Below are 26,908 nucleotides of genomic sequence, written 5' to 3' on the forward strand. Positions count from 1 at the left end.
TGGTGCCGACGCTGCAGCCACCCCGGCCCCGTCGGCACCACCGGCCGCCGCTACTGGATCGACTGGTGCCGGCGCTGCGGTCACCCCGGCCCCGTCGGCACCACCGGCCGCCGCCACTGGATCGACTGGTGCCGGCGCTGCGGCCACCCCGGCCCCGTCGGCACCACCGGCCACTGCTACTGGATCGACTGGTGCCGGCGCTGCGGCCACCCCGGCCCCGTCGGCACCACCGGCCACTGCTACTGGATCGACTGGTGCCGGCGCTGCGGCCACCCCGGCCCCGTCGGCACCACCGGCCACTGCTACTGGATCGACTGGTGCCGGCGCTGCGGCCACCCCGGCCCCGTCGGCACCACCGGCCACTGCTACTGGATCGACTGGTGCCGGCGCTGCGGCCACCCCGGCCCCGTCGGCACCACCGGCCACTGCTACTGGATCGACTGGTGCCGGCGCTGCGGTCACCCCGACCCCGTCAGCACCACCGGCCGCCGACACTGGATCGACTGGTGCCAGCGCTGCGGTCACCCCGGCCCCGTCGGCACCACCGGCCACTGCTACTGGATCGACTGGTGCCGGCGCTGCGGTCACCCCGACCCCGTCAGCACCACCGGCCGCCGACACTGGATCGACTGGTGCCAGCGCTGCGGCCACCCCGGCCCCGACCAATGGGTGAGGCTCCGAACTAGGGATGTCTATTTTAGAAAACATATGTCCAATGTCTGTCCATTTTCCAATGCTTACGTCGACCGTTTGTCCAAAAATGTCCAAGCCAGCCATTTGTCCAAAGATGTCAGACATCTACGCAATAGTTTACACTCAACACCGTTATTTAACCCGCGCGGGGCTGGGGTCTCCAGCCGAACGCGCGGGGCTGGGGGGGGTAAATTTTACCCCCCTGTTATCTCCCGAACTAATGGTCCGATTTGGAAAATTCAAACGCCAATCGAAAGCTCTCATCACGAACTACTAAAAACATGTACTTAATTTAAAGTTTGAGGTCAAGGTCAAGGCCAGGTCAAGGGTACAAATTGCAAGTTTCTACAGTATCGGCCTTGCACCGTAGTTGCCGAAGAATGGAGTCATGGACTGAGACTGATCGCCCAAAACGTGTTCTTAGGCTACCAAGACAATATTCGTTGCCTACAATATCATTCAGAGGTCAAGGTCAAGGTCAGGTCAGGTCAGGTCAGGTCACCAAAAAAACAAAATATAGAAAAGGGCATGTGCGACACATGTTTTAACTTTTATGGGTCATTTTACTCATAGAATTCAATAGGCACACTCAATAAGTGATATGCACCACCTCTGGATGAATTTCAGGTCGAGGTCAGGTCAAGGTCAGGTCAAGTGAGGTCAAATTTTGAAGTTGGTTGTTAACCCTATTAGTGGCAGGGGGGTTGTTTTTATCCACCCCTCAGGTTTTTCGAGAATATCTCCGAAACCGCTGAAGCTACGATGCTGAAATTTTCTGACTTTTCCTAAAACTAAATTGGGCACATTCCCTGAAAATTTCAAGTTCATAACTTTACCAGGGGCGGCTCCAGAGCACTGGGAATTGGGGGGTCCTATTCGTGAGGCGAGTCATTTGGGCGAAGATCACGATGCTGCACCAGTTTTACGAACAGTGAATGAAAGGTATCATGTGATAACATATACAAAGTTATTGTCATCCTCTTTTGACACGTTTTTGCTATAATAGGCGCATCCAGGCGTCCAAAAAGGGGGGTTATTTTTTACCTCCCAACATAGGTGCCCTGACACCGCCTATGCATGACCAATACAATTTTAGTCGTTCTCTCATAAGAAAATTGTAACATAACAAGACCATTGCCACCCTTTTTAGAAACAGTACCAACAAAAACCTTATTTACTATACTTTTTGTGTACCCCCAATCTCAATGATCTGTATCCGCCTATGATTTTTGAAAATGCATATTTTTAGGATCCATGTGAATTCCTGGTTCATTCTCTATCGATCGGCAAAAGTTGCGTTAAGATTGGTTCAGAAACCTGGCCGTGATAAACAGTCTAAAATGTATCTGCAATTTGCCCGTTTTTACCCCCCTCTACCCCCCTATTGACATTTTTTAATTTTATTTTTTTTTAGAAATGTAGATCTCGTTGAGCCAAATCGAATGCCGTTTGAATTTTAAAAATCGGCCGGTTAGATCTCGAGATATCAAGGGGGGGTCGTAAACAGCCCCCCCTGCCACTAATATGGGGTAGCCAGGAGCCTGCCACTAATAGGGTTAAGGCCAAAAAAGGTGTCTATCTGATGCAGTTTTTCACGGCAAATTGAATGGTGCTATTTTTGTTTCCGTACGAGGTCTAGAACTTCCAAAAAAGTCATTTTTCAAAAAAAATTGTGTGTCGTGACGTCATAAAGTTTTGAATAACTCCCACATTTTTGAACCAATTCTTCTAAAATTTGGTATGTAGGTGCACATAGACCACTTCTCTGACATATATTCCGTTTTTTTTCGATAGACTCAAAATTTTTTGATTTTTTAATGATTTTCCCAAAAAAAGTCAGTTTTATGAAAAAAATTAGGTCAAAATCAAAAATTTTCAAAAAACCGAGATAGCCATTTGATAGACAAAGTAAAATTACGCATAACCTTTTTTGTTACGTCTTGATTCCTTTAAAAATGAAGATGTTAGCGCCGTTTGAACTTTTGCCGTTTTTGAGGCGAAAATGGCGAACATGACGTCACTAAAACGTCAATTTCTCAAAAATTTTCCGACGGATTTCGCTCAAATTTTCAGGGAACGTGTCAAATTGATGTAAGAAAAGGTACTGAAAGTTTGGCGGCGCTGCGCGCCGCCGTTTTTGAGATATCGCAAAAATTCGCGAGGAGGGGTAAAATTTACCCCACACCCCCGCGCGGTTAACCCTCGCCCTGGCAGCGCATTTTTCATAACACGGCCTGGCAGGGGGTCGCATCGACCCCCCTCGCAATTGGCTCCTATGGCACCTAGAAACACCAAATTTGGTGGGTAGGTGAACCCCCTGGAGTTCTCGCCCCTGTGCAAATTTGGTTGCTCTAGGTCAATATTTAGGGGGTTTTGGGGGGTATAAATGTAAAAAATTCGCTAAAAACTGGTCAAACGTTTTCGCTTATAACTTTTGATCTAATTAAGATAGAGCAAAAAGAAAAGCACCAGTGAACTCAGCACGTCAAGGCGCGTCGAATGATATACTTTTTAGCTTGATTAAGTGTACTTAACCCGCGCCCCACGGGGGGGGGGCTATTTATAGCCCCCTCCCGTTTTTTTGCAATAACTTCCAAACCGCTTGACGTATCGACGCCAAAATTTCAGTACCTTTGGCTGCATCAATTTGACACCTTGTGTCAAAATTTGAACTTCGTACCTACTATAGGTCGGCCGGAAATGACGTCAGAGTGACGTCATGTTCGGCCGATTTCGACGCAAAACATTGAACCACGGCAATCGCTCCCAAGAGCTCAGTTTTTAAGCTAGATCCAATTTCTTTGCATGAGAGGGCTCAGAATAGACTGCGCTATCAAACTGCAATCTCGGATTTTCAAATTTAAAAAAATGGAAATTTTATATAATAAATCTCAAAGTTTATATTTTTACATTTTTTTCACATTTTTTTTTTTACTTTTCGAAAAAAAAACGGAATATATGTGATAGAACGCATTATTATGACTAACTCTAGCAAGTTTTAGCTAAATATCTTCAAAAATGGCCAAGTTATACGCATTATTCCAAAAATTACCAATTATTAATTTTTCAAATCATTTTTTTAGCATGAATTTGACATCGTACGCCAATATAAATAGCACCATCGTGCTCGTGAGCTCAAACTGCATCCAATAGACACCTTTTGTGTTGAAAAATTTTAACTTGAAAATTTGACCTTTTTTGACCTGAAAGTGACCTGACCTGAGCTAAATTTGTCTCAAAATGACCTCGAAAGACACAGACGACATCAAAATCGAAATCTCTGACCTTAATGGATCATAAAACATGTGTCACGTGACCGACGGATGATATAATATTTTCGTGACCTGTGATGACCTGACCTTAACCTGAAAATCAAAGTACAAGTTTGGTACCCTCAGAGTATCTAGAGCATCTGTTCACGAGTGTGTGAACCAAAAATGAGCCTGATCTGACTTGTAAGACGGCGACCAGAGCCCAAAACGTGAAGAAACCAAAATGCTAATAATTTTTATTTTAACCTGACCTGTGACGTCATCGGTGACCTCGAGGTCAATGAAATTAGGTTTCGCTCGACAGTTTTTCCGGGGCTATCAGACGCCGTTTGAATTTTGACGATCGGCCCAGTAGTTTCGGAGTTAGGAGGGGGGGCTATGAATAGCCCCCCCCCCCCCAGTAGGGCGTGTTATACGCAGACCCCAGTTGGGCGCGGGTTAAAGTTTTTCTTGAATTTTAAGTAAACTTAAATTAATAGATTAAGTTCAAGTTAACCAAATTGCATCATATCGCATATCATTCGATTCGGCTGATCACCAGGAACACAATGATACCATTTTTTAAGCTCTAGCGTCATTATGTGCCAAGTTATTAGCAAAAACGTCATTTGACCTCATTTGACCTGTTTTGACCTGACCCATGGATATGCACACCAAACAAAGAAGCACCAAGTGACCTGCTGTTAAGTACTGTAGTTTCAAAGCACAAAAGTGATAGAACGAAGCGGATATCTCCAGTATTTTCCGAATTTAGTATTTTCCCATAGGCTTAACATTACGACGTAATGACCTCTAAATGACCTCAGGTCAGTGACCTCAAAAAACCCGAACTATATGTTATACAACTCGGTGAACTTAGCACATCCTGAAAGTTTGAAGGAAATCAGTCGAAAACTGTGAGTTGGACAGGTGCAAAAAGAAAATTAAAATTTGACCATGACCTTGTACCGGTTTTTCTGACCTGGTGACCTGACCCAAGGTCACCCGGACCTGAAATTTTTAGGTCATATGTGAAAAGGCTGCCCCATAGGCTTTGCCAAATTTAGCGGCGCTGGGTGCCGCCGTTTTTACGCTATCTTCGAAAAACCTTAGGGGGTCGCATCGACCCCCCCCCCTGCCAGGGCGAGGGTTAACCCTCGCCCATGTGGGGGGTAGCTACACGCCGAACCGTTTCAGATAGCCTGCTCAAATTTTTAGTACCCTTTGGGGCATTTCTTGCGCAACTTTTGTTTTTGTCAAGGTCATGTCAGGTCACGGAGTTATGATGTCATAAAGGGAACAACCTCCAGCCAGATTTACGCTAAATTTGAGATTGCTTCACATTGGTATAAATGCCGACTGACCTGACACACTGATGGATTGTTTTAGAATCACAACTGGCTGATTTGACATTGGCACAATGTCTGTTGACATTTTGAAGGTTACTAAAGGTCAGGGTAAGTTCAGTGACCTCGATTGACCTATAATGACTTCTTGCACTTGTAGGCCTTTTCGGGGTATTTTGATGCCCTGAATTCGAACTTGCTATCCATTTCAGGCATCGTCGGATGTCTCTTGTAGTTCATATTGGGTCAGGGTCAGGTCAGTGACGTCACACGCCTGACGTGACTCAATGCACAAATGACCTTGCAGACTTCCGATGCTCCCAACGCATCATTTTTAGAGTTATGATATCGAAATACACACCAAACGATAGAGAATTGATCAAGGATCACGATACTGAAGGTTTCAAGTCGATATCTCTTACCGTTTTGCCGCAATCGGCGCGGAAATCTGAAAAAAGTTAGATTTTTCCGAAAATTTGACCTTTGAACGGTCATAAGTAGGTCAAATACTGACCTAGGACCAAAAATATACCACCATCGCGAGATCTCGTTGGGAGCAATCCGTTGGTCTTTCCCGCTAAGCTCTACGACGCTCCGTTTTCAAACGCCAGGGGAGGGTCGCACCAACTGCATGGGCGAAGGTGGCAAAACACCGTTTACGGGCGAGGGTTAACCCTCGCCCTGGCAGTGCATTTTTCATAACACGGCCTGGCAGGGGGGGGGGGGTCGATGCGACCCCCCCTCGCGATTGGCTCCTATGGCACCTAGAAACACCAAATTTGGTAGGTAGGTGGGCCCCCTGGAGTTCTCGCCCCTGTGCAAATTTGGTTGCTCTAGGTCAATATTCAGGGGGGTTTTGGGGGGTATAAATGTAAAAATTTCGCTAAAAACAGGTCACAAGTTTTTCGCTTATAACTTTTGATCTAATTAAGATAGAGCAAAAAGAAAAGCACCAGTGAACTCAGCACGTCAAGGCGCGTCGAATGATATACTTTTAAGCTTCCTTAAGTGTACTTAAAGTTTTTCTTAAATTTTAAGTAAACTTAAATTAATAAATTAAGTTCAACTTAACCAAATTGCATCATATCGCATATCATTCGATTCGGCTGATCACCAGGAACACAATGATACCATTTTTGAAGCTCTAGCGTCATTATGTGCCAAGTTATTGGCAAAAACGTCATTTGACCTCAGTTGACCTCATTTGACCTGACCCATGGATAAGTACACCAAACAAAGAAGCACCAAGTGACCTGCTGTTAAGTACCGTGGTTTCAAAGCACAAAAGTGATAGAACGAAGCGGATATCTCCAGTATTTTCCGAATTTAGTATTTTCCCATAGGCTTAACATTACGACGTAATGACCTCTAACTGACCTCAGGTCAGTGACCTCAAAAAAGCCGGACTATATGTTATACAGCTCGGTGAACTTAGCACATCCTGAAAGTTTGAAGGAAATCAGTCAAAAACTGTGAGTTGGACAGGTGCAAAAAGAAAATTGAAATTTGACCATGACCTTGTACCGGTTTTTCTGACCTGGTGACCTGACCCAAGGTCACCCGGACCTGAAATTTTCAGGTCATATGTAAAAAGGTTGCCCCATAGGCTGTGCCAAATTTGGCGGCGCTGCGCGCCGCCGTTTTTACGCTATCTTCGAAAAACCTTAGGGGGGGTCGCATCGACCCCCCCCTGCCAGGGCGAGGGTTAATTTGCAATTAATGTATCGTTACCAGCTCAAAAGTGGTAATCATATCGAAAGCTGAGCTTTCTTATAGCCAATCAATGTTAAACACGATTACTTTATAAAAATGTTGAGGTGTAGCAAGCGATTGTCCAAAGTTGTCCAAAGCCTGCTGTCATTATCCAACCGAATTCCGAATTGGACATTGGACAAAATCGGAATTCCGAAGATTCAAGCTCCGATTGACACCACTACTCCGAACGGAGCGGGATCGTGGCTCCGAACGGGGCGGGATCGTGGCTCCGATGGCCGGGATTGGTAGTAATCTTAGAAAGAGTATGGCGGCGAAAACCACAGTCGGGTAATTAATGTAATGTGCTGGGCGTTTGCAGCGCTGGCATTAACCCTAGAACGCCTAGGGGAGGGGGGTTGTATCAACCCCCCCCCTGAGGTTTTTTCGAAGTGCACGCTAAACGGCTTGTCGTAGCGGGCTGAAATTTTCAATACCCTCTGGGGCAGCCTTTGCGCATCTTTTGCCGAAAAAAATTGATCGGGTCATGTCAGGTCACGGAGTTATGACGTCATAAGAGGTACAGCCTCCGGCCGGATTTTCACAAACTGAGTGCCAACGCCCGAGGTTTCCTGCCGGTGGTACGGACATCGGTTGATGGATCGTGATGAAACTTCCCATGCATGTTGGGGCAAGTATTGGCTATCATATGGTATAAGAAATTTGACCGGGTCAGGTCAGGTCACGGAGCTATGACGTCACAAGAGGAACAGCGTCCGGTACTATTTTTGAAAAGCGCCCGAACCACTATTTTGCTAATTCTTGTCACCTCAATGGGAATATGCAGCAATATTAGCTTCTATAGGGAGCAAATGGACCTCCCAAATCCAAAAATACAATCAGATTTCAAAAATTTAAATTTTGATTTTTCGAATTTCTGCCGCCGACTGTGACCTTGCCGACTTCCGGCGCTCCCAACGCGCCATTTTTAGAGCTAGGGAAACGAAATACATACCAAACGATAGAGAATTGATCAAGAAACACGATAGTGAAGGTTTCAAGTCGATATCTCCCACCATTTTGCCGCAATCGCCGCCGAAAGTTGAAAAAAGTCTATTTTTCCGAAAATTTGACCTTTGACCGGTCAAAAGTAGGTCAAATGTTGACCTAGGACCAAAAAATATACCACCAATCGCGAGATCTCCTTGAGAGCAATCTGTTGTTTTTTTCCGCTAAGCTCTACGACCTTCCGTTTCGAAACGCCAGGGGGGGGTTCGTAACAACCCCCCCCTGGTCGTTCGTGTTATGAGAAATGGCCTGGTCGTGCGAGGGTTAATCAGTAACTGCTAATAAATAACTCCATACCCTTTTGCATGATGATAGAGAAGACTGTGAACCCTCGCCCGCACATGGGGGTTCCCCCCCCCCCAGGTAGTCTTTCTGCTCTGCACTCAATATCTTTAGAGCTAGAAGCCTGATTTTTCGTGTAGCTGCTCCTCTATCCTTTCTTGATGTCCACTGAAAATTTCAACTTTCAGGTTTCTGTTTTTTTTTCGGAGATATGACCTCCTTTTTTCAGGTCTTGTCATGACCCAAATGACCAATTATTAACATCTTGCGTTGGCTATGGGTCTTGTGAGCTTTTGACACCTTGCTTTCGGTCTTTTTTGCCAGTCTTACCTCCCACCTATCATGGAACATGTTGTTCGACGATGTACTGATGTCGAGATCAGGGTCTAGGTCAACCTAGGTCATCTAAAATAATTGCGTTAGGCAAGTTGAATTTGCTTTTCGTGATTTTTTTTTTTGACTATATTTTTGGTAAAAGCTTCTCAGATCATGATTTCATGTACACACAGAAAAATATTAACACCGTTAGCGGTGTAATTGCACAGTACATATCTGAGCACTTGAGGAAAGTTAATTTAGTCCCTTCCCCGCTTAAATTACTCGCGCTTCTAAATGAACACCAGGAAGAAGGTAATAGAACACTGCTAGGAGGGTTGGGTGTTTTGCTACATGTAGTAAAACACCCAACCCTCCTAACAGTGTTCTATTACCTTCTTCCTGGTGTTCATTTAGAAGCGCGAGTAATTTAAGCGGGGAAGGGACTAAATTAACTTTCCTCAAGTGCTCAGATATGTACTGTGCAATTACACCGCTAACGGTGTCAATATTTTTCTGTGTGTAGGTAATATGGACACATAAACAATCGGTGCACACATCAGTAACACACAGACACACACAGACATACTAACACATATCATTGACCTTGACCTAGCTTGACCTGAAATGACCTCAGCAGCAAAAACCTGGTCGGGAAGTGTGACAAAGAGGTTCTAGCTGGCTTGGCACCAGAAAACGGCATCGTCTTCGGTATATGATAAGCAGCGCACTTGATATCCAACGGTGACCCAAAACAGGAACATTTTTTAGTTTAACCTGACCTGGAAGGTCAATGACTGACCTGAGAAGGTAAAACTGGGTATCATTGTATTCGTCTCTTCCCAAAGAATCTTTTTGGTCTTTACCGCGAAGCTCTATTTTCAACAGGAACGAAATGGCGCGGGGGGGTGGCAACCCCCCATGTGCGTTCTAGGATGGGAAAATGGCATGTGCGGGCGAGGGTTAAATTAACCCTCGCCCATATAGTGCGGGGAGGGGGGAGGCGTCGAACGGACCCCTTCTGCCATCGGTTTTTCGCGAATAACTCGCGCAAAAAGCGGCCGATCGCAACGAAACTTTCAGTACCCTCGCGTTAACCCGCGAGTTGCTGGGGGGGGGGGGGGGCGTTAAACGCCCCCACTTTTTTCGCCGCGCTATAGCATAAACACAATTTGGATACCTGTAGGGAATTGATTGAAGTTTCTTGTGACAAAGTTTCAAAAAAATCGGACGAAGCTTTTTTGAGATATCGAGGTTTTAGTGACGTAATAATTTCTGAGTTTTCGACCAAAAACGGCATATGTTCAAAAAACATAAAATCACAGATAAGACATACAAACATGCCGTAAACGCCATGAGACTGCCAATACCATGAACAATCAAATGGCTATCTTCGATTTTTGATTATCGTTCCGCATTTTCCAAAATCTTGAACTGAATCTTGGCAATTTCTCGTGACTACTTCACGACCATGATACATGCATTTCTTCAATTTAACTTTTTGAACCCAACACGTACACATATGATAAAATGAATGCCACCATCGTGTTCTACGTCCAAAATTACCCCTAAAACATGTGTCACAGGCTGCGAATATCAGTTTTGATTTTCGGGGATATGTGCCTACCTGGTTGACCTGACCTTGACCCTGACCTATGCTTGACTGACTCCTACACGGATCTGACACTCTTTTAGGCCTTATATAAAGGATTGTGCACCGTTGTGACAGAAATTATGACGAGAGGCGCCCATTGCGAGATTCTGAAGTCCATGCTACTGAAAACCCGATTTCAGGGGTTTGACCTAACCTTGACCCGACCTGTGAACTCAAAATTCAACTTAGAAGTACTCATCTGAAGCGTCACGTCGCGTTCTTTCGTTTGCCGCCTCGTGCGTTTCGCTGCGCCTATTGGTTCTCGAGTTATCGGCTGGGGGCGTTTAACCCCCCCCCCCAGCAAACGGTGGATGTCAAAATACCCCAACAACTGCCGGGATAATCAATTTTACACCTACCCTAAACATTTCATCACCCTGACCCAAATGACCTTTGACCTGTGACCTTTTTCTCGAGGCCATGTTTGGCCGGAATCGCGATTCGGCGTATGTCGGCTTGCATTAGCCGCGCGTTTGCTGTTTTTTTTTTCGTGGTTTCCAGCGTTCAAACATGCGAAAAGATAGTAGTCCCATGCATTAGGGCGGGTGTCAAGGTGACCTGAAGTTCAGGTCAGGTGATTAACCCTCGCCCTGGCAGGGGGGGGTCGATGCGACCCCCCCCCCCCTAAGGTTTTTCGAAGATAGCGTAAAAACGGCGGCGCGCAGCGCCGCCAAATTTGGCACAGCCTATGGGGCAACCTTTTTACATATGACCTGAAAATTTCAGGTCCGGGTGACCTTGGGTCAGGTCACCAGGTCAGAAAAACCGGTACAAGGTCATGGTCAAATTTCAATTTTCTTTTTGCACCTGTCCAACTCACAGTTTTGCACTGATTTCCTTCAAACTTTCAGGATGTGCTAAGTTCACCGAGTTGTATAACATATAGTTCGGGTTTTTTGAGGTCGTTGACCTGAGTTCAGTTAGAGCCTAGAGGTCATTACGTCGTAATGTTAAGCCTATGGGAAAATACTAAATTCGGAAAATACTGGAGATATCTGCTTCGTTCTATCACTTTTGTGCTTTGAAACGACTTTGCGACGAGCTTCGGCGTCTGACCGGTCGGCGGCGTTTCTGCCTCCGGACCGACCCGATGGATCCGGACCTCCTTCGTCTGGTGCTGTTCGCGCTCTTGGTGCGGGTCTTCGCCTCTGCCGCCGCGCCGGCCTCTATCCCGTGGCAGCACCGTGTACCGGCGGAAACCGGCAGCTCTATCGCCGGCTGGCCTGGGCCGCTGTATGGACGAGCCGCGCGCTATCTGGGATGCCTGGAGCCGTCAGCTGGCGGCGGCGGGTGTGTGGTGGCTGCGCGGACGGCTCGGCGTGGCGGACGTGGCGGACGTGGACGTGCCAGGGGGAGACGTGCGGGCAAGCACCATCGAAGGGGACAGGGACGGACTTCGGGAGGGGGGCTTGGTGGGGGTGGGGATGGGGGTTTATGTGTTATCTCTCTTAACGTACAGTCAGTGAAACCAAAGATTTTGTCATTGCGTCATGACCTCGATCATTTTAGCTGCGACGTTTGCATACTAACGGAAACCTGGCTGAAACCTGAGACTCTCTCTAGATATGTCAACTTCCCAGGCTACTCTCTTACGCGGGCTGATCGCTCCGATGGAAGGGGATATGGGGGTGTCGCTGTTCTGTGTAAAACTGATTTGAATGTCAAACGGCTCCAGTCGGTGTGTAACTGCAGGTCTTGCAAACTTGAAACCTTGTGGCTGTCAGTGTCAGATTCTAGAGGTAGGAAATTCAGTTTATGCGCAGCTTATAGACCACCTCGCCCCACCAGTGTTCATATATCAGCTGACTTCGACTGTTTAGAATCCCAACTACAGCGTGTGCTTTTAATGTCATCAGATCCCATTCTTATCGCCGGTGATTTTAACTGTGATTTACTCGCTTCAAACTCGAACTGTAGTAGAGATAGACTCATAGACTTCATGCACTGTTTTAGTCTCCATCAGTTTGTCGGCCAGTCAACTTTTAGAACCGGTTCGCTTTTAGATGTCTTTATATCTGACTTTGTTGGTTTAGTCCGTGATGTTTGTGTTCTACCATGTCCATATAGCGATCATTCTTTTATCAAAGCACGTCTTACTATACCAAAGCATCGATCTCGACCCACCATTGTGAACTCTAGACGCCTCGACCGCATCGATGTAGCTGATTTTCACCGTTCGCTTTGTCACACCGACTGGAGCCCGGTTTTCTCTCGTGTGGGTTTGACGGATCAGTGGGCCGCCTTTACTGAGCTACTCCTACCTATCCTTGACTTTCATGCTCCTTTACGACGTCTCAAAATCCGCAACCCCTCTGCACCCCCTGTCTCGGACACCACCCTGCGACTCATGGCACGGCGCCGTGGACTTCTTGCCCGAGAGGGCCGGACTCCTGCCTTCCTCACCCTGGACAAACAAGTAAAATCTGCTATACGTCGTGACGTTAAAAACGACATTGCCAGCCGGGTGAGGAGGCAGGGTCCGGCCTCCACTTTCCGTAACCTTCGGCAGGTGATCGAGGGCAAGAGGTCCACTCAGCGTATCGTGCCTGAGGCCACCCCCAACGAACTTAACAGCTTTTTTGTGGGGGTCGGCCCTCGCGTCGCGGCTGAGGTCCGGGACAGGGGGGAGCCTATCCCCCTTCCCTGCAGGCTACCTAGGGTAGGTGCCTGTGCCTTTTCCTTAAAACCTATTTCCCTTCAGTCCCTCCGATACATCCTTTTTTTCATGAAAAACTCCTCCTCCTCCGGCTCCGACGGTGTCAGCATCCGGATCCTTCGCCTCTGTTTCGATTCCATCAGTCACATCCTCCTTTACTTCGTCAACACCTGTCTCACAACTTGTGAATTTCCCGCATCCTGGAAGCACTCCATCGTCTACCCCATCCACAAAGCCGGTGATCCTACTGATCCATCCAACTATCGACCTATCTCCATTGTTCCTGCCTTTGCCAAACTTGTAGAAAAAGTTGCTCAGCAGCAGCTGTACACCTACATGTCTGGCAACCATCTGTTTTCCTCATCCCAGCACGGTTTCCGCTCTTGTCTCTCCACAGAAACCGCGCTCGCCACCGTATCCGATCACATCCTCTCTGCCACCGACCGACAGGAACTCACTCTCCTCTGTCTCCTCGATCTCTCCAAATGCTTTGACGTGATCGACCACACAAAGCTTCTGTCCAAACTTCAAACCTATTCTATCGATCCGACCTGGTTTTCTTCTTACCTCCGTGGCCATACCCAATCTGTTTGCACAGCTGACGGGCGAGGAAATCGAGTCCTCTCCGATCCTCTACCCAATCCTATCGGCGTGTTCCAAGGATCCTCGCTCGGTCCGCTCCTGTTCCAAATATTTGCCAATGACCTCCCCCTCTACGCCCCTGGGGCGCACGTGGTGCAGTACGCTGACGATACTCAAATCTTACTATCTGGCAAAAAAGACTCCCTCCCTCATCTCATTGCTACTTTGGAACAAATTTTGGACTCATTTGACGCCTGGTTTCATACCAACGGTTTGAAAGTTAACACTAACAAAACTGAACTCATCATGTTTGGCTCTCGTCAAAATTGCCGTGGCTTGGATCCCATCTCGATTCGGTTCCGTGAGGACACGATCCGTGAGGGCCCTACGGTGAGGAACCTTGGCGTGATTTTTGACAAGCACCTCACCTGGGACTCTCACGTATCGGCCCTCGTCCAAAAATGCAACGGTATTCTCATCGGGCTGTCCCACGTGCGTCACCACATCCCTAGTGAACTCCTGCCTACTGTGGTCAGCGCCTTGGTCCTCTCGCACGTCCGTTATTGTCTCTCGGTCTACGGAAACGGCTCGGACAAAAACATACAACGTCTCCAAAAAGTCATCAATTTTGCGCTGCGCGTTGTGTCTGGCCGAAGAAAATTTGACCACATATCGGACGTGCGAGAGGAACTGGGTTGGCCCACCGCCCGTCAGCTGTTCGAAATCCACTCACTCAATTTCCTTCACAAAATACGCTGCACTGGGGAGCCGGAGACTATATCCTCTCAAATCCTGACCAACTCTTCCCTGCGCTCACGCTCGACAAGGCGGGACACTGATCTGGCTCTCCCACGCGTGAGGACCGAAGCAGGGAGGCGCCGTCTGCTCTACAGCATCGCCCAGTTATATAATCGCCTGCCCCATGATTTTAGGAGCCTCTCTATGGGAAGTTTTAAACGCTCTGTTTCCGAGTGGTTTTTACGTATTTAGGGATGAGTGAATGGTTCGATATGTTTACTGAGTGCTGTGATTTGGGTGCATTTTAACTCGTTTTCCCCTTTTAACTCAGACGCGACACTCAGAATAGCCATTTTAATATGGAAAGTGTTTTAATTGTCAATACAATACAATACAATACAATACAAACCACAATACTTAACAGCAGGTCACTTGTTGCTTCTTTGTTTGGTGTACTTATCCATGGGTCAGGTCAAATGAGGTCAACTGAGGTCAAATGACGTTTTTGCCAGTAACTTGGCTTATAATGACGCTAGAGCTTAAAAAATGGTATCATTGTGTTCCTGGTGATAAGCCGAATCGAATGATATGCGATATGATGCAATTTGGTTAACTTAAACTTAATTTATTAATTTACGTTTACTTAAAATTTAAGAAAATTTTTAAGTACACCTAAGCAAGCTAAAAAGTATATCATTCGACGCGCCTGGACGTGCTGAGTTCACCGGTGCTTTTCTTTTTGTTCTATCTTAATTAGATCAAAAGTTATAAGCGAAAAACTTTTGACCTGTTTTTAGCGAAATTTTTACATTTATACCCCCCAAAACCCCCCTAGATATTGACCTAGAGCAACCAAATTTGCACAGGGGCGAGAACTCCAGGGGGCCCACTTACCTAATAAATTTGGTGTTTCTAGGTGCCATAGGCGCCAATCACGAGGGGGGGGGGGGTCGCATCGACCCCCCCCTGCCAGGCCGTGTTATGAAAAATGCCCTGCCAGGGCGAGGGTTAATCTTTAATGACCTCGATTCCTTTTTTGAGTTTTACATGTTACTAGGCTAGTTTTGGAGCTGAATTCAAATTTAGCAACCCTTTGATTGAACATTTACGAAGTACTTGTTGTACCTTCGTAACATGTTACGAAGCTGTCAGAGGCGGTTGACACATACTAGGAATCCCCGGCAGGACCCCTACTGGTTGACCTGACCTTACCCGACCTGGCCTAAATGCATGAAGACATCATTTGTGATCAAAGCTAACCGATGATATTCGTGATCAACACCCCGAAAACCCCCATAGCAGCCACACTTCACGACGTTCTAACACGTTACGGTCCAAACTCCATAGAGAAGGGGACATACGAATCTTCGAGAGTTAGGCGACGAAATACACAACTTGATTGTTAACCCTCGCCCGTATTGGTTTCTCAGCCGCGTACGTATAAAGGGGAGGGGGGGGGGTCCGTTGGACTCCCCTTGCCGTTTGGCCCCTGATTGAGCTAGAGCTTCGCGAAAAAAAAAAACGAGCGTGTTGCCCATGACGGGAGAAAGCCGATGATACCCAATTTTAAGGTCCTAGGTCATTAGTTGACCTTGCAGATCAAGTTAATGACCCAAAAGTCGGGAAAATCGGGACCTGTTAGAACATCGTAAAACGTGGCTTCTTTGGGGTTGTTCGGGGTGATGATCACCAATATCATGTCAGTTATGAATTATGATCATAGAGGGTGTCTTCATACATTTAGGCCAGGTCTGGTCAGGTCAGGATAACCAGTAAGGGTTTTGCCGGGTATTCATAGTAGGTGGCAACCGCCTCTGACAGATTCGTAACATGTTACGAAGGCACCAACCGAAGTCATCAAAGGTCAATGACCTGACCTGACCTTCCGGTGACATTGACACTCACCCTAATGAATGGGAGGAACACGATATCCCATGTTTGAACGCTTGAAACCATGAAAAGACTGCAAACGCGCGGCTAATGCGAGCCGACATACGCCGAATCGCGATCCTGGCCAAACATGGTCTCGAAAATTAGGTCACTGGTCAAAGGTCATTGGGATCAGGGTCATGAATTTTTTTTTAGGGTAGGTGTAAAATTGATTAACGCGAGGCCCGCGAGGGTACTGAAAGTTTCGTCGCGATCGGCCGCTTTTTACGCGAGTTATTCGCGAAAAGCCAAGGGGGGTCCGTTCGACCCCCCTATACGGACGAGGGTTAAGACTTTAGATATGATCATTTTGTGAATGTTGGGCAAAGCCTGACCACTACTGGGGCATTCCTTGACTCTGGCCCGGCCTGTAACGCTTTTGAGAGGCTTATATCTCAGCAACCGCTGGACCGATTAGCCTGCGGTCTTTTTTGCTGGGTAGCCCCATCCCTTCTACCCCGTAATTGACTACTTTTGATACATCTCAGTGACCGTCGTGGCACGTGCCACGTGAAAAGTCAAGGGTGTTCAAGCAGTTTTGCAAAAGTAGTGATTTTGAGAGGCCCATATCTCAGCAGCGACTTGAACGATTGTCTTGCGGTAATTTTTATAGGGTAGCTGCATCCCTTCTACCAAAGGTCGGATACTCTTAATCTATGTGAGTGACCCCCACTGCACGTGCAAAATACAAAGAGAAGAGGTGCCAAATTTGTTCCCATTTCAGTAACTCGGTAAATACTGGGGCGATTTCGCTGAAACTTGGCATACAGGTAGGCACCCACCAGGCAATGCATTCCCATATGTTGCGGTAGGGTGCTACTGCACGTGCGCACGTGCAGGGGGCGTTTCCAGATCTCGAGAACGGCTGGGCCGATTGCGCTCAAATTTGGTACACGGTTGGGGACCGGTTAGCAGGGTGCCGTGCAAAAGTCATTTTGGACCCCGTTTGCACGTGCGCACGTGCAGAATGCCGCTTCCTGATCTCAGGAACGGCTGGGCCAATTGCGTTCAAATTTGGCACACCGCTAGCGACCGGTTGGAAGGGTGCTTTGCACAAGCCCGTTGGAAGTACCCTCTCGCCCTTCCGCACATGCAGGGCGCACTATCTGTTTCGCTCGTTCTTCGCCCAAAAGGCGTTTTACTGGTTTATTTATTAGTTCAGTTATAATTCCTGAGAAGTCGTCTATCCCGGGGGGGGGGGGGGGGGTTGTAAATAAGGGCAAATACGAGCTACGAGTCGCCAGGTAGAAATAATTTTGATACAGTTGATCGTCTGTTAAATCAATGTGCATCAACCAGGTGTCTCAGTAATTCAGCCAGCAATTCTCGTGCTGTGTTAAAAAAAAAAAATGTTTACAGTGAGGGGCAAACTTGAAATGAACGAACTATAGTTATTTGTCAAAAACCGATTGGGTTCACCTGACCGCTCCCTATCAATCTAGGTGCGAGTTTTATGTATGAGCCTTCAACGTTATTCTCGTTTGCTTTTGCAGTCCATCTACAGAAACCAGCATCAACGACGCAGCACAGAGAGGGCTCCAGTCGCCGGCGGCCAGTGACGTCTCGAAGCAGACATTGAGCCAATCACCTGCGGCCAGTGACGTCTCGAAGCAGACATTGAGCCAATCACCTGCGGCCAGTGTAGTCACAGTCCAGAAGGAGGAACTCTCGACTGAGAAGCAGTTGAAGCAGTTCACATTTCCACCTGGTCTTGCAGAGCTACAGGTGATCGCGATTTTGGAGTCCCTCCAAGTCCAAACCTTGAAGAAGCTCACGGTCTCCACTCCTCCTGACTCGACGGGACGGTGGCTGCGGCTGCTGCCGCCGTCCTTGAGGAGCCTGGACGTTTACGGTGAGATGTCATCGATGAAACTTGTACCTAATCACACTGCTGTGTGGTGAGGACAGCGCTTAGTATTGTGATTGCAGCCATGCATGTGGGTTGTAAATATCTGTTCAGCCAGGGCTGCGGAGTCGATGGATTTTCGGCGACTCCGACTCCGACTCCGACTCCGGCTTTCAAAAACCAGCTCCGACTCCGACTCCGGGCAGAATTGTCGACTCCGACCGACTCCAACTCCCGACTCCGACTCCGCAGACCTAGCAGGGCTGCGGAGTCGACAGATTTTCGGCGACTCCGACTCCGGCTCGGGTTTCTAAAATCGACTCCGACTCCGACTCCGACTCCGGTCACAACTGTCGACTCCGACCGACTCCGACTCCGACTCCGACTCCGCAGCCCTGGTTCAGCCGGTCCGATACCATATGCAGTGGCATCATCACAGTAAAATGTGTAATGCGTATTCACTGTAACTCTTGTCAAAATTATGATAGACGTTGTTTTGAAGACCACATGCTCTACAAATGATCATACGAAACAGACGCCTAATGTTGATCATGGCCTGAGCCCTGACATCCAATACAGAGAGTTTTGACAGTATCGTCGATAGTGTTCAATCTCTATTTTTCATAGTTCATGGTCCATGCTGAGCTATGTAGGTATAACAATATGTGTGCTTGTATAAAACAGACATTGCCAAACTCATTCCTATCAGTGACGAGTCGGCTGTGTTGGTGTCAGTATCGGCTGTATCGTTGTTAGATACCATAGTATCAGCGGCCTCCCATCCCGGCGGCAGCTCCGTCCGACTGCAGTCAGCTGACACAGCTCTCTCTCCGATAGGACCGGGGGAGACGGGGAAGCCGGTGACTGTGCCGGAGAGTAGACAGCTCGACCATGGGCTGGATGTCGTCATACTACAGGCGGGAGATGACGTCATCAACCAGCTAGCCAAGGAGCTGGGACCACGGGTTACCGGGCTGACCATGTACAGTGAGTGGCGGTGGCACGGACAGGTTATCGGTATGAGTGGTTTGGTATACTGACGAACACCATATACCCAACTGAGCACGGTAACACCGTTCGGGGAGAGGTGAAACAGGGACTGTGATCAGAGTAGGGGAAGTTGGGGCAATGCCGGAGTTGGGGCAAAGCCGAAATTCGAGATATTTCGAAAACCGTAAGACATGGATGCCACCTGTCAATGATGCTCTGAAGCTTAACCCTATTCCTGGCGGGCTCCGCCGGGACAAGAAACTGGCGGGGGGGGGGGCGATTCGGCCCCCCCCTGAGATCTCGAGAACGAAGCAAGCTAGCGACAAGCGGTAAACGGCATCGGATACGCACGGCCAAGATCTACAATTTTTACTTAGGTCATTTTTAGGTCAGGTCAAAGATGACGTCACAGGGGTCGAAAAAGTCAAAATGGCGGCACTAGATATGGAGAGAGTTTTTCTCGAATAACTTTCGAATTAGTCAAGATAGGAACAAACTAAGGGCATCATCGTGATCCTCTCGTCAATCCGCATCGAATGATATATATGTTGACCTCGAAAGGTCAAGGTCAAAGGTTGACCTCAGGTCACGTGACCTCGAGGTCATCATGTATATCATTCGATGCGTCTTGACGAGCTGAACACAATGAGACCATCCACGCGTCTGTATCTTGTTCCTGTACGGAGTTATTGGCCAAAAACCTTTGGTGACCTTTGATGACGTCACATGACCTCACAGCTGCCCAACAGCAAAACAGACCTCAAGGTAGTGAAGGTTGATCGTATATGAAGTCATGTATGGTATATGGGGCCATTCCGACCCGTTTTAGTGGTAAAAACAGGGAGTTGATTTTTCCCCCATTGACTTATAATGGGGAGGTCGCGAAATTGACCTGACCTTAGGTCACCGATATCAAAATTCCGAGATATACAAATTGCACATACTGGTACCCTAACTAAACCCTGAAGAGAAGAAATTGATCGGTCAAAAACTCTAGCTCAGGCGTGATTGCAAACTTTTCTGAGGTAGCGTCACCAAACCGCCTCTGGTGACCTGACCTGAGGTCAGATCAACTCAAAATTTTCAGACATGTTGCGTAGAAGCCTTTTAGGAAAAGTCAGAAAATTTGAGCTTCCTAGCTCAACGCGTTTGGGAGATATAACCAAAAAACCTCAGGGGGGGGGCTCCTGAGGCCCCCCCCCGCCAGGAATAGGGTTAAGTGACTACAATTATCGCATGTTTGTTACGAGTCGTCATTCGGAATACTTCGGCTGTGAGGGCGCCAAAAGCCTTTTCAAGGTACGCGTTCCTTGTGCTACATGCGCCTTTGAAGCTGCATTTCTTACTCATTATGCTACCGTTTGTCTGGCCAATTCGGTCAAGTAATCTTCAGCATGTCTTTGCATAAGTGTGCTGCCTATTTGAAATTTATACGGCACGTTGAAAAGTTATGGGCCTGCAAATGAAAGGATGGCTGGCTGGGGTAATGCCGAAAACGTGCAATTACGCACGTTACAGCACGCTACGTGGACTTAACTGCTGTAGAATAGCAACGCGAATTTTTAGTCACACAAATTACACTTTCAACCGACACAACGGCCTGTTACCTATAAAGAATTATTTACCTGGCATTTTCTTATTATATCACACAATTATAGCTTCCAGTGTGCACCAAGCGTCCTCAAGCTCTTAACCCTCGCCCATGTAGGGGGGTTGGTGCAACCCCCCCCCTGAGGCTTTTCGGAAATAGTGCAAAAACGGCGGCGCGCAGCGCCGCCAAATTTTGGGTACCTTATGGGGCAAACCTTGCGCATCTTTTGATAAAAAAAATTGACCGGGTCATGTCAGGTCACGGAGTTATGACGTCACAAAGGGAACAGCCTCCGGCCGGATTTTCACAAAGTGAGTGCCAACGCCCGAGGTTTCCTGCCGATGGTACGGACATCGGTTGATGGATCGTGATGAAACTTCCCATGCATGTTGGGGCAAGTATTGGCTATCATATGGTATAAGAAACTTGACCGGGTCAGGTCAGGTCACGGAGCTATGACGTCACAAGAGGAACAGCGTCCGGTACTATTTTTGAAAAGCGCCCGAACCACTATTTTGCTAATTCTTGTCACCTCAATGGGAATATGCAGCAATATTAGCTTATATAGGGAGCAAATGGACCTCCCAAATCTAAAAATACAATCAGATTTCAAAAATTTAAATTTTGATTTTTCGAATTTCTGCCGCCGACTGTGACCTTGCCGACTTCCGGCGCTCCCAACGCGCCATTTTTAGAGCTAGGGAAACGAAATACATACCAAACGATAGAGAATTGATCAAGGAACACGATAGTGAATGTTTCAAGTCGATATCTCCCACCGTTTTGCCACAATCGCTGCCGAAAGTTGAAAAAAGTATTTTTCCGAAAATTTGACCTTTGACCGGTCAAAAGTAGGTCAAATGTTGACCTAGGACCAAAAAATATACCACCAATCGCGAGATCTCGGCGAGAGAAATCCGTTGGTCTTTTCCGCTAAGCTCTACGACGCTCCGTTTTCAAACGCCAAGGGGGGGAGGGTCGCACCAACCCCCCCCCCCCCTGCATGGGCGAAGGTGGCAGATCGCCGTTTACGGGCGAGGGTTAAAACGCGTGTCAGCTTTGATAAATTCTGGATAAAGTTTAAGATGAAGTGGCAAAACATCAATGTCGGCATTCCCCGTAGGCCGTAGACTATTTCTCCCATTTTCGGCTTTCCCCGCAGTCCGGGGCAACGCCGAAAAAGTCACTTCTTTGATATTTTTAGTTTGTGCGCTTAACGGTATGCGAATTCATCAAATGCGCCTGGTATGTTTGAAAGGCAAAAGACTGGCCTCTCGAATGACGCCAACAAGAATAGCTTATGTTGTCTACCTTGCGTGCTACGGGCGTCAGAAAAAAGTATTCGGCGTTCCCCCAACTTCCCCTAATAGTCATGTCAGATACTTTTTGCTGGTATATTTGGTATATTATATACATGGAGGAAGGAGTACTCTCCTATTGTTATTGGAAGGAATATTCTCTCCTCCATGTTATATATGTAAATGACGGATATGCCGGATACGTCGATATTCATTTCCGTGGTGTGTGTGGAAGTGTTGTCGCCAACATGGTGTTGGCGACCTGTGGTGAGTGCTCCATATAAATGCATAACCAATCACCAATCACCAGTTATGTGGGTGTGTTGTTTCATTTTCTGCTTGGCAGTTCTTCATTAGTAGGCATAGGCATCATTACTTGTACACAGAATGCATATACATATAGGTATACATGCATGCGTGTATAGCTACTTCTTTGTAGATATATACATAAACTGTACATACATACATGCATACGTACTTACATATACACAAATATACCTACATACAAATAATATTAACCCGCGCCCTGGTGGGGTCTGTTTATAACGCGACCTGGTGGGGGGGGGCTATTTTTTGCCCCCCTCGTATCTCCGAAACTACTGGACGGATCCGAAAAATTCAAACGGCGTTCGAAAGGCCTGTCAAATTTGTCGAGGGAAACCAAATTTTATTGACCTCGGGGTCACCGATGACGTCACAGGTCAGGTCAAAGATGAAATGTTTCACCGTTCACGGGTCTTCTAGGGAATGCGCTATAACACCGAGGACAACGCATTTTGTCGGGAATCAGCGATAGGGCGTCAGTTGCCTAGTAGATATGTTGCTGTTAGAGGTCACTGGTCATACCAGGTCAGGTCACAGGTCAGGTCACCAAAGGTCACCAAGGGTCACCACATGAACCCAACTTTACTAAGGTTATGCGATGCATGTTTTATGGTCAGTTTGTCATTTCCAACTCAATAATGTTGGTTATAAGACCATCAGGTACGGTTTAGGTCACTTTCTGGTGGAGGTCAGGTCAAGGTCAGGTCAAAAAAGGTCAAATTTCAAAGTTGATATTTTTGCATAAAATGGGTATTGATTCGATGCAGCTCGTCACGGGGAGTCTAATGGTGGTCTTTGTTTTGCGCTACGAGGTCTAGAATTGCTGAAAATTGAGTTTGAAAATTTGACGTCGTCAATTTTGAACAGTTTTTTCGCTATAACTTGGCCAAAAAAAAAGAGGTATCGATCTCAAATTTGGTATGTAGATAGAAGGCGGTAAGGACTATCACATATATTCCGGTTTTTTCGAAATTCAAAAAACTTTTAGGATTTTTTGGCTATTATATTCAAAAAATCTATTTTTTCATTTTTGGGGGTCAAAATCCAAAAATTTCAAAAATCCGAGATAGCAATTTTGTAGCCCTGTCCATTCTACAGCTTTTATGTCTGTATCATTTTTCTGTATTTGCAACGCTATAGGCCTGACAGCTCTTCCCGCGAAACCCTTTTTTGGGTCGAAAACGGCAGAACATGACGTCACTCTGACGTCATTTCCGGCCAACCTATCATAGCCTTTGGAACAATTTTTGGTCACAATGTGTAAAATTAATGTCCGGGAGGGTACTGAAAGTTTGGTGACGATCGGCGCAGTGGTTCTGGAGATATATCGAAAAGTCTGGAGGGGGGGGGGCAAAAAATAGCCCCCCCACCAGGTCGCGGGTTAAATGTGTTCATTATCACTATTTACTGCTCAATATTACCTAACAGTCAGCTCGAATGCAGCATGCAGTGCCATACCTGTCTATGTCTCAGCACGAGTGCTAGCGAGTAGCGTAGCAGCTCCCACGCCATTCACCTACCATGGCTGATGTGTCTGTGTTTCCCAGACTGCCCGCGTGTCACTGCCGGGGCCCTACAGAGGCTGCTGTCCGCCCTCACCGGCCTGGAAGACGTCACACTTGGCGGCTCTCTGTCCGGCGCAATCACTGACGCCTCACTGGCCGCCCTCCACGGCCGCTCCCAGCTGCGTATAATGCGGCTGGGAACGCGCAGTGTACTCTGTACGGATATACCGGTCACGGCGGTCAGCAGGTCAGTCAGCTGTACATCCAGACCAGACTCAGACCAGACCCAGACCAGACCAGACCCAGACCAGACTAGACCTAGACCAGACCCAGACCAGACCCAGACCAGACCCAGACCAGACCCAGACCAGACCCAGACCAGACCAAGACCAGACCCAGACCCAGACCAGACCCAGACCAGACCCACACAATACTCAGACCAGTTCTAGCTAGACGGGACCAATGAATGCCACCACGTATTGTCTGCATGTGTACACTGTTACAATGCATTGTGCTTAGAGCCTTGGTATGTATTGTCATGCTAACGAGCATACAGACCAATAGTAGATAGCACTGTAACTATAAGCTGGCGCATCGGGGCCGAACCCTCACCGGGACCGGACCGGATCTGACTTGAGCTGGTCCTGTGGAGACCGGACCCGTCCCTTCCAGACGGCCGGTCGGCCGGCTGGTGTCGCTGACTGGCCTGTGTCCTGTGCTGTCACAGACTGGTGGTTACCTGTCGGAGACTGGAGTGGCTGATTTTTCACGCAACGGAGGAGCTCAGTCAGACGGTCCTGGACGCCCTGGTCCGGGGAGACCTGGGGAAAAGAGATGACGGCACGACGAGAACACTGTGGTTCCAGGTCTCAGGTTAGTGACGGCGCCACCCAGCGCCTCTGATCAGTCCCACAACAGACGGCTCGGCGCCACCGGCCTCTCGGAGCCGCTGTCGCACACTCTCTCAACGGGTCGAGATGAGCACATGACGCTGATGTGACGTCACAACAGATAAAACAGCATAGTGATGCAATTCATATGTAGATGTGTCTACCCTCATGTGTGGCGTGAATGGTTGTTCGAGTGTGAACAATACCAAACACTAGCTGATTCCTATGATAGGCTAGCCACTAGCCAGTATAGTAAGATGACGTCACTCGTATTTAGGTAGGTAATTGGTATGGCTTGAGCTCTGACGCGGTGTGTGGTATGAATTGATGTTATGGACATGTTCACCGTATTGTGGTCTTCACTGTTTTTTTTTTTGTGCAACTCTGTGTATATGTAAGGTACTAGATATAGTGTGCAGTTGTGTGATTGGAACTGCCATATTCATGTTAATTAATGTTACCCGGGACGTAACTACATAGAGTTCACGTAGGTACTGTCATTGTTCATGTCTTTGGTGCTGAATTGGGCTTACGCAGATATATACTACAAACCAGTTTTGTGACTGGTGTCGGACTTGTGAAAATAAATGAACCTATCCAGCATGACCATTTGTGTCTGGTTGATATAGCTGTACCTTTTGCATTTATTTAGTTACTGCATGGAACATGACGTACTCAACCGATCATGGGATGTGTGTGCCATTACATGGGGCGGCACATCAGAAGTCCGAACTTGTGATGTGTAATGTCACATTAAACATAGTTTGTTTAGTTCGTCTTCGTACTTCGAAATATAAGAAACATTTTCCCCATTGTGTATGAGTTGTGATTTGTGACCCATCTTACTGGTGTCTTACCCGCAGGAGCCGTTTATGATAAACTGAACATACCGTCGGATACCGGCAACATCAAAGTACTGAGGGAGGACGAATCCTGCGGTTCATCTTTGAAGTTCATCTTTCCACCGGGCCATAGTGAGGAGCAGCTGACGGCTCTGCTGGAGTCCCTCCAATCCTTGGAGGAGCTCACGGTCTCTGTGCCTCCTGACTCGACGGGACGGTGGCTGCGGCTGCTACCGCCCTCCTTGCGGCGCCTAGACGTTTACGGTGAGATGTGATTGGTGGAACTTTTAATTACACTGTTGTGTGGTGAGGATAGCGCTTAGTATCGCGATTGTAGCTACGCATGTAGGTTGTAGGTAAATATCTGCTAAGCAGGTCCGCTACCATATGCAAAGTATGTACTTATTGCCAAGCATCTCACAAAAACAGCGTTTTAGCGGACGTGGAATCATCACAGCAAAAAAAAAAAGCAATGTGGAAAGCGTATTTACTGTAACTCTGGTCAAAATCATGAAAGACGTTTGTAGAACACACACATGCTCTACAAATGATCATAGCCCGGCACCGCCTGGGCTATTTCCGTACCCACGACAGCCTGGGGGGGGGGGGGTTCGGATCCGATCCCCCCTGTTATCTCAATGGTCGTATCGAGCCCCGCGAGGCGGCGTTCGAAAGGTCTCTAGGAGACCTTCCCAAACCACTCTTAACCCTCGCCCATGTAGGGGGGGTTGGTGCACCCCCCCCCCTGAGGCTTTTCGGAAATAGTGCAAAAACGGCGGCGCGCAGCGCCGCCAAATTTTGGGTACCTTATGGGGCAAACCTTGCGCATCTTTTGATAAAAAAAAATTTGACCGGGTCATGTCAGGTCACGGAGTTATGACGTCACAAAGGGAACAGCCTCCGGCCGGATTTTCACAAACTGAGTGCCCACGCCCGAGGTTTCCTGCCAGTGGTACGGACATCGGTTGATGGATCGTGATGAAACTTCCCATGCATGTTGGGGCAAGTATTGGCTATCATCAGGGGCGGATCCAAGGGGGGGGGTCACATGGGTCATGCCCCCCCCTTGAGGCCCGGGGGCCCAAAGACCTGCCAGGGGCACCACCGGCCTATCAGGGGTATCACAGTCCTGACAGGGGCACCACAGGACCGCCAGGGGCACCACAGGCCTAGCAGGGACACCACGGGCCTGGTGCCCCTGGGCCCTGACAGGACTGTAACGCCCCTGACAAGCCTGAAGTGTCCCCGGCAGGCACGTGGTGCCCCTGACAGGCCTGAGGCGCCCCTGCAAGGCCGGTGGTGCCCCTGGCAGGCCTGTGGTGTCCATGGCAGGCCTGTGGTGCCCTTGCTAGGCCTCTGGTGCCCCTGACAGGCTTGTAATGCCCCTGGAAGGACTGTGGTGCCCCTGGGCCCTGA

The 26,908-nt window shown here is 47.9% G+C and overlaps 1 protein-coding gene across 1 annotated transcript in view; it reads left to right on the forward strand.

The window, feature by feature from the left end:
• Nucleotides 1–111: 111 nt before the first annotated feature.
• The window catches only part of LOC122383169, a 164,754-nt gene continuing 137,957 nt past the window's right edge, over nucleotides 112–26,908 (forward strand). Inside the window, exons 1-6 of the mRNA XM_043369339.1 lie at nucleotides 112–669; nucleotides 17,700–18,058; nucleotides 18,890–19,039; nucleotides 23,803–24,007; nucleotides 24,488–24,633; nucleotides 25,514–25,756. Of these exons, the coding sequence (XP_043225274.1) occupies nucleotides 19,033–19,039; nucleotides 23,803–24,007; nucleotides 24,488–24,633; nucleotides 25,514–25,756 (601 nt within the window). The 5' untranslated portion in view covers nucleotides 112–669; nucleotides 17,700–18,058; nucleotides 18,890–19,032. The remainder of the gene's footprint in view (nucleotides 670–17,699; nucleotides 18,059–18,889; nucleotides 19,040–23,802; nucleotides 24,008–24,487; nucleotides 24,634–25,513; nucleotides 25,757–26,908) is intronic.

Source organism: Amphibalanus amphitrite, unplaced genomic scaffold, assembly GCF_019059575.1.
Source record: "Amphibalanus amphitrite isolate SeventyFive unplaced genomic scaffold, NRLGWU_Aamphi_draft 000157F_arrow, whole genome shotgun sequence".
Classification (NCBI taxonomy): domain Eukaryota; kingdom Metazoa; phylum Arthropoda; class Thecostraca; order Balanomorpha; family Balanidae; genus Amphibalanus; species Amphibalanus amphitrite.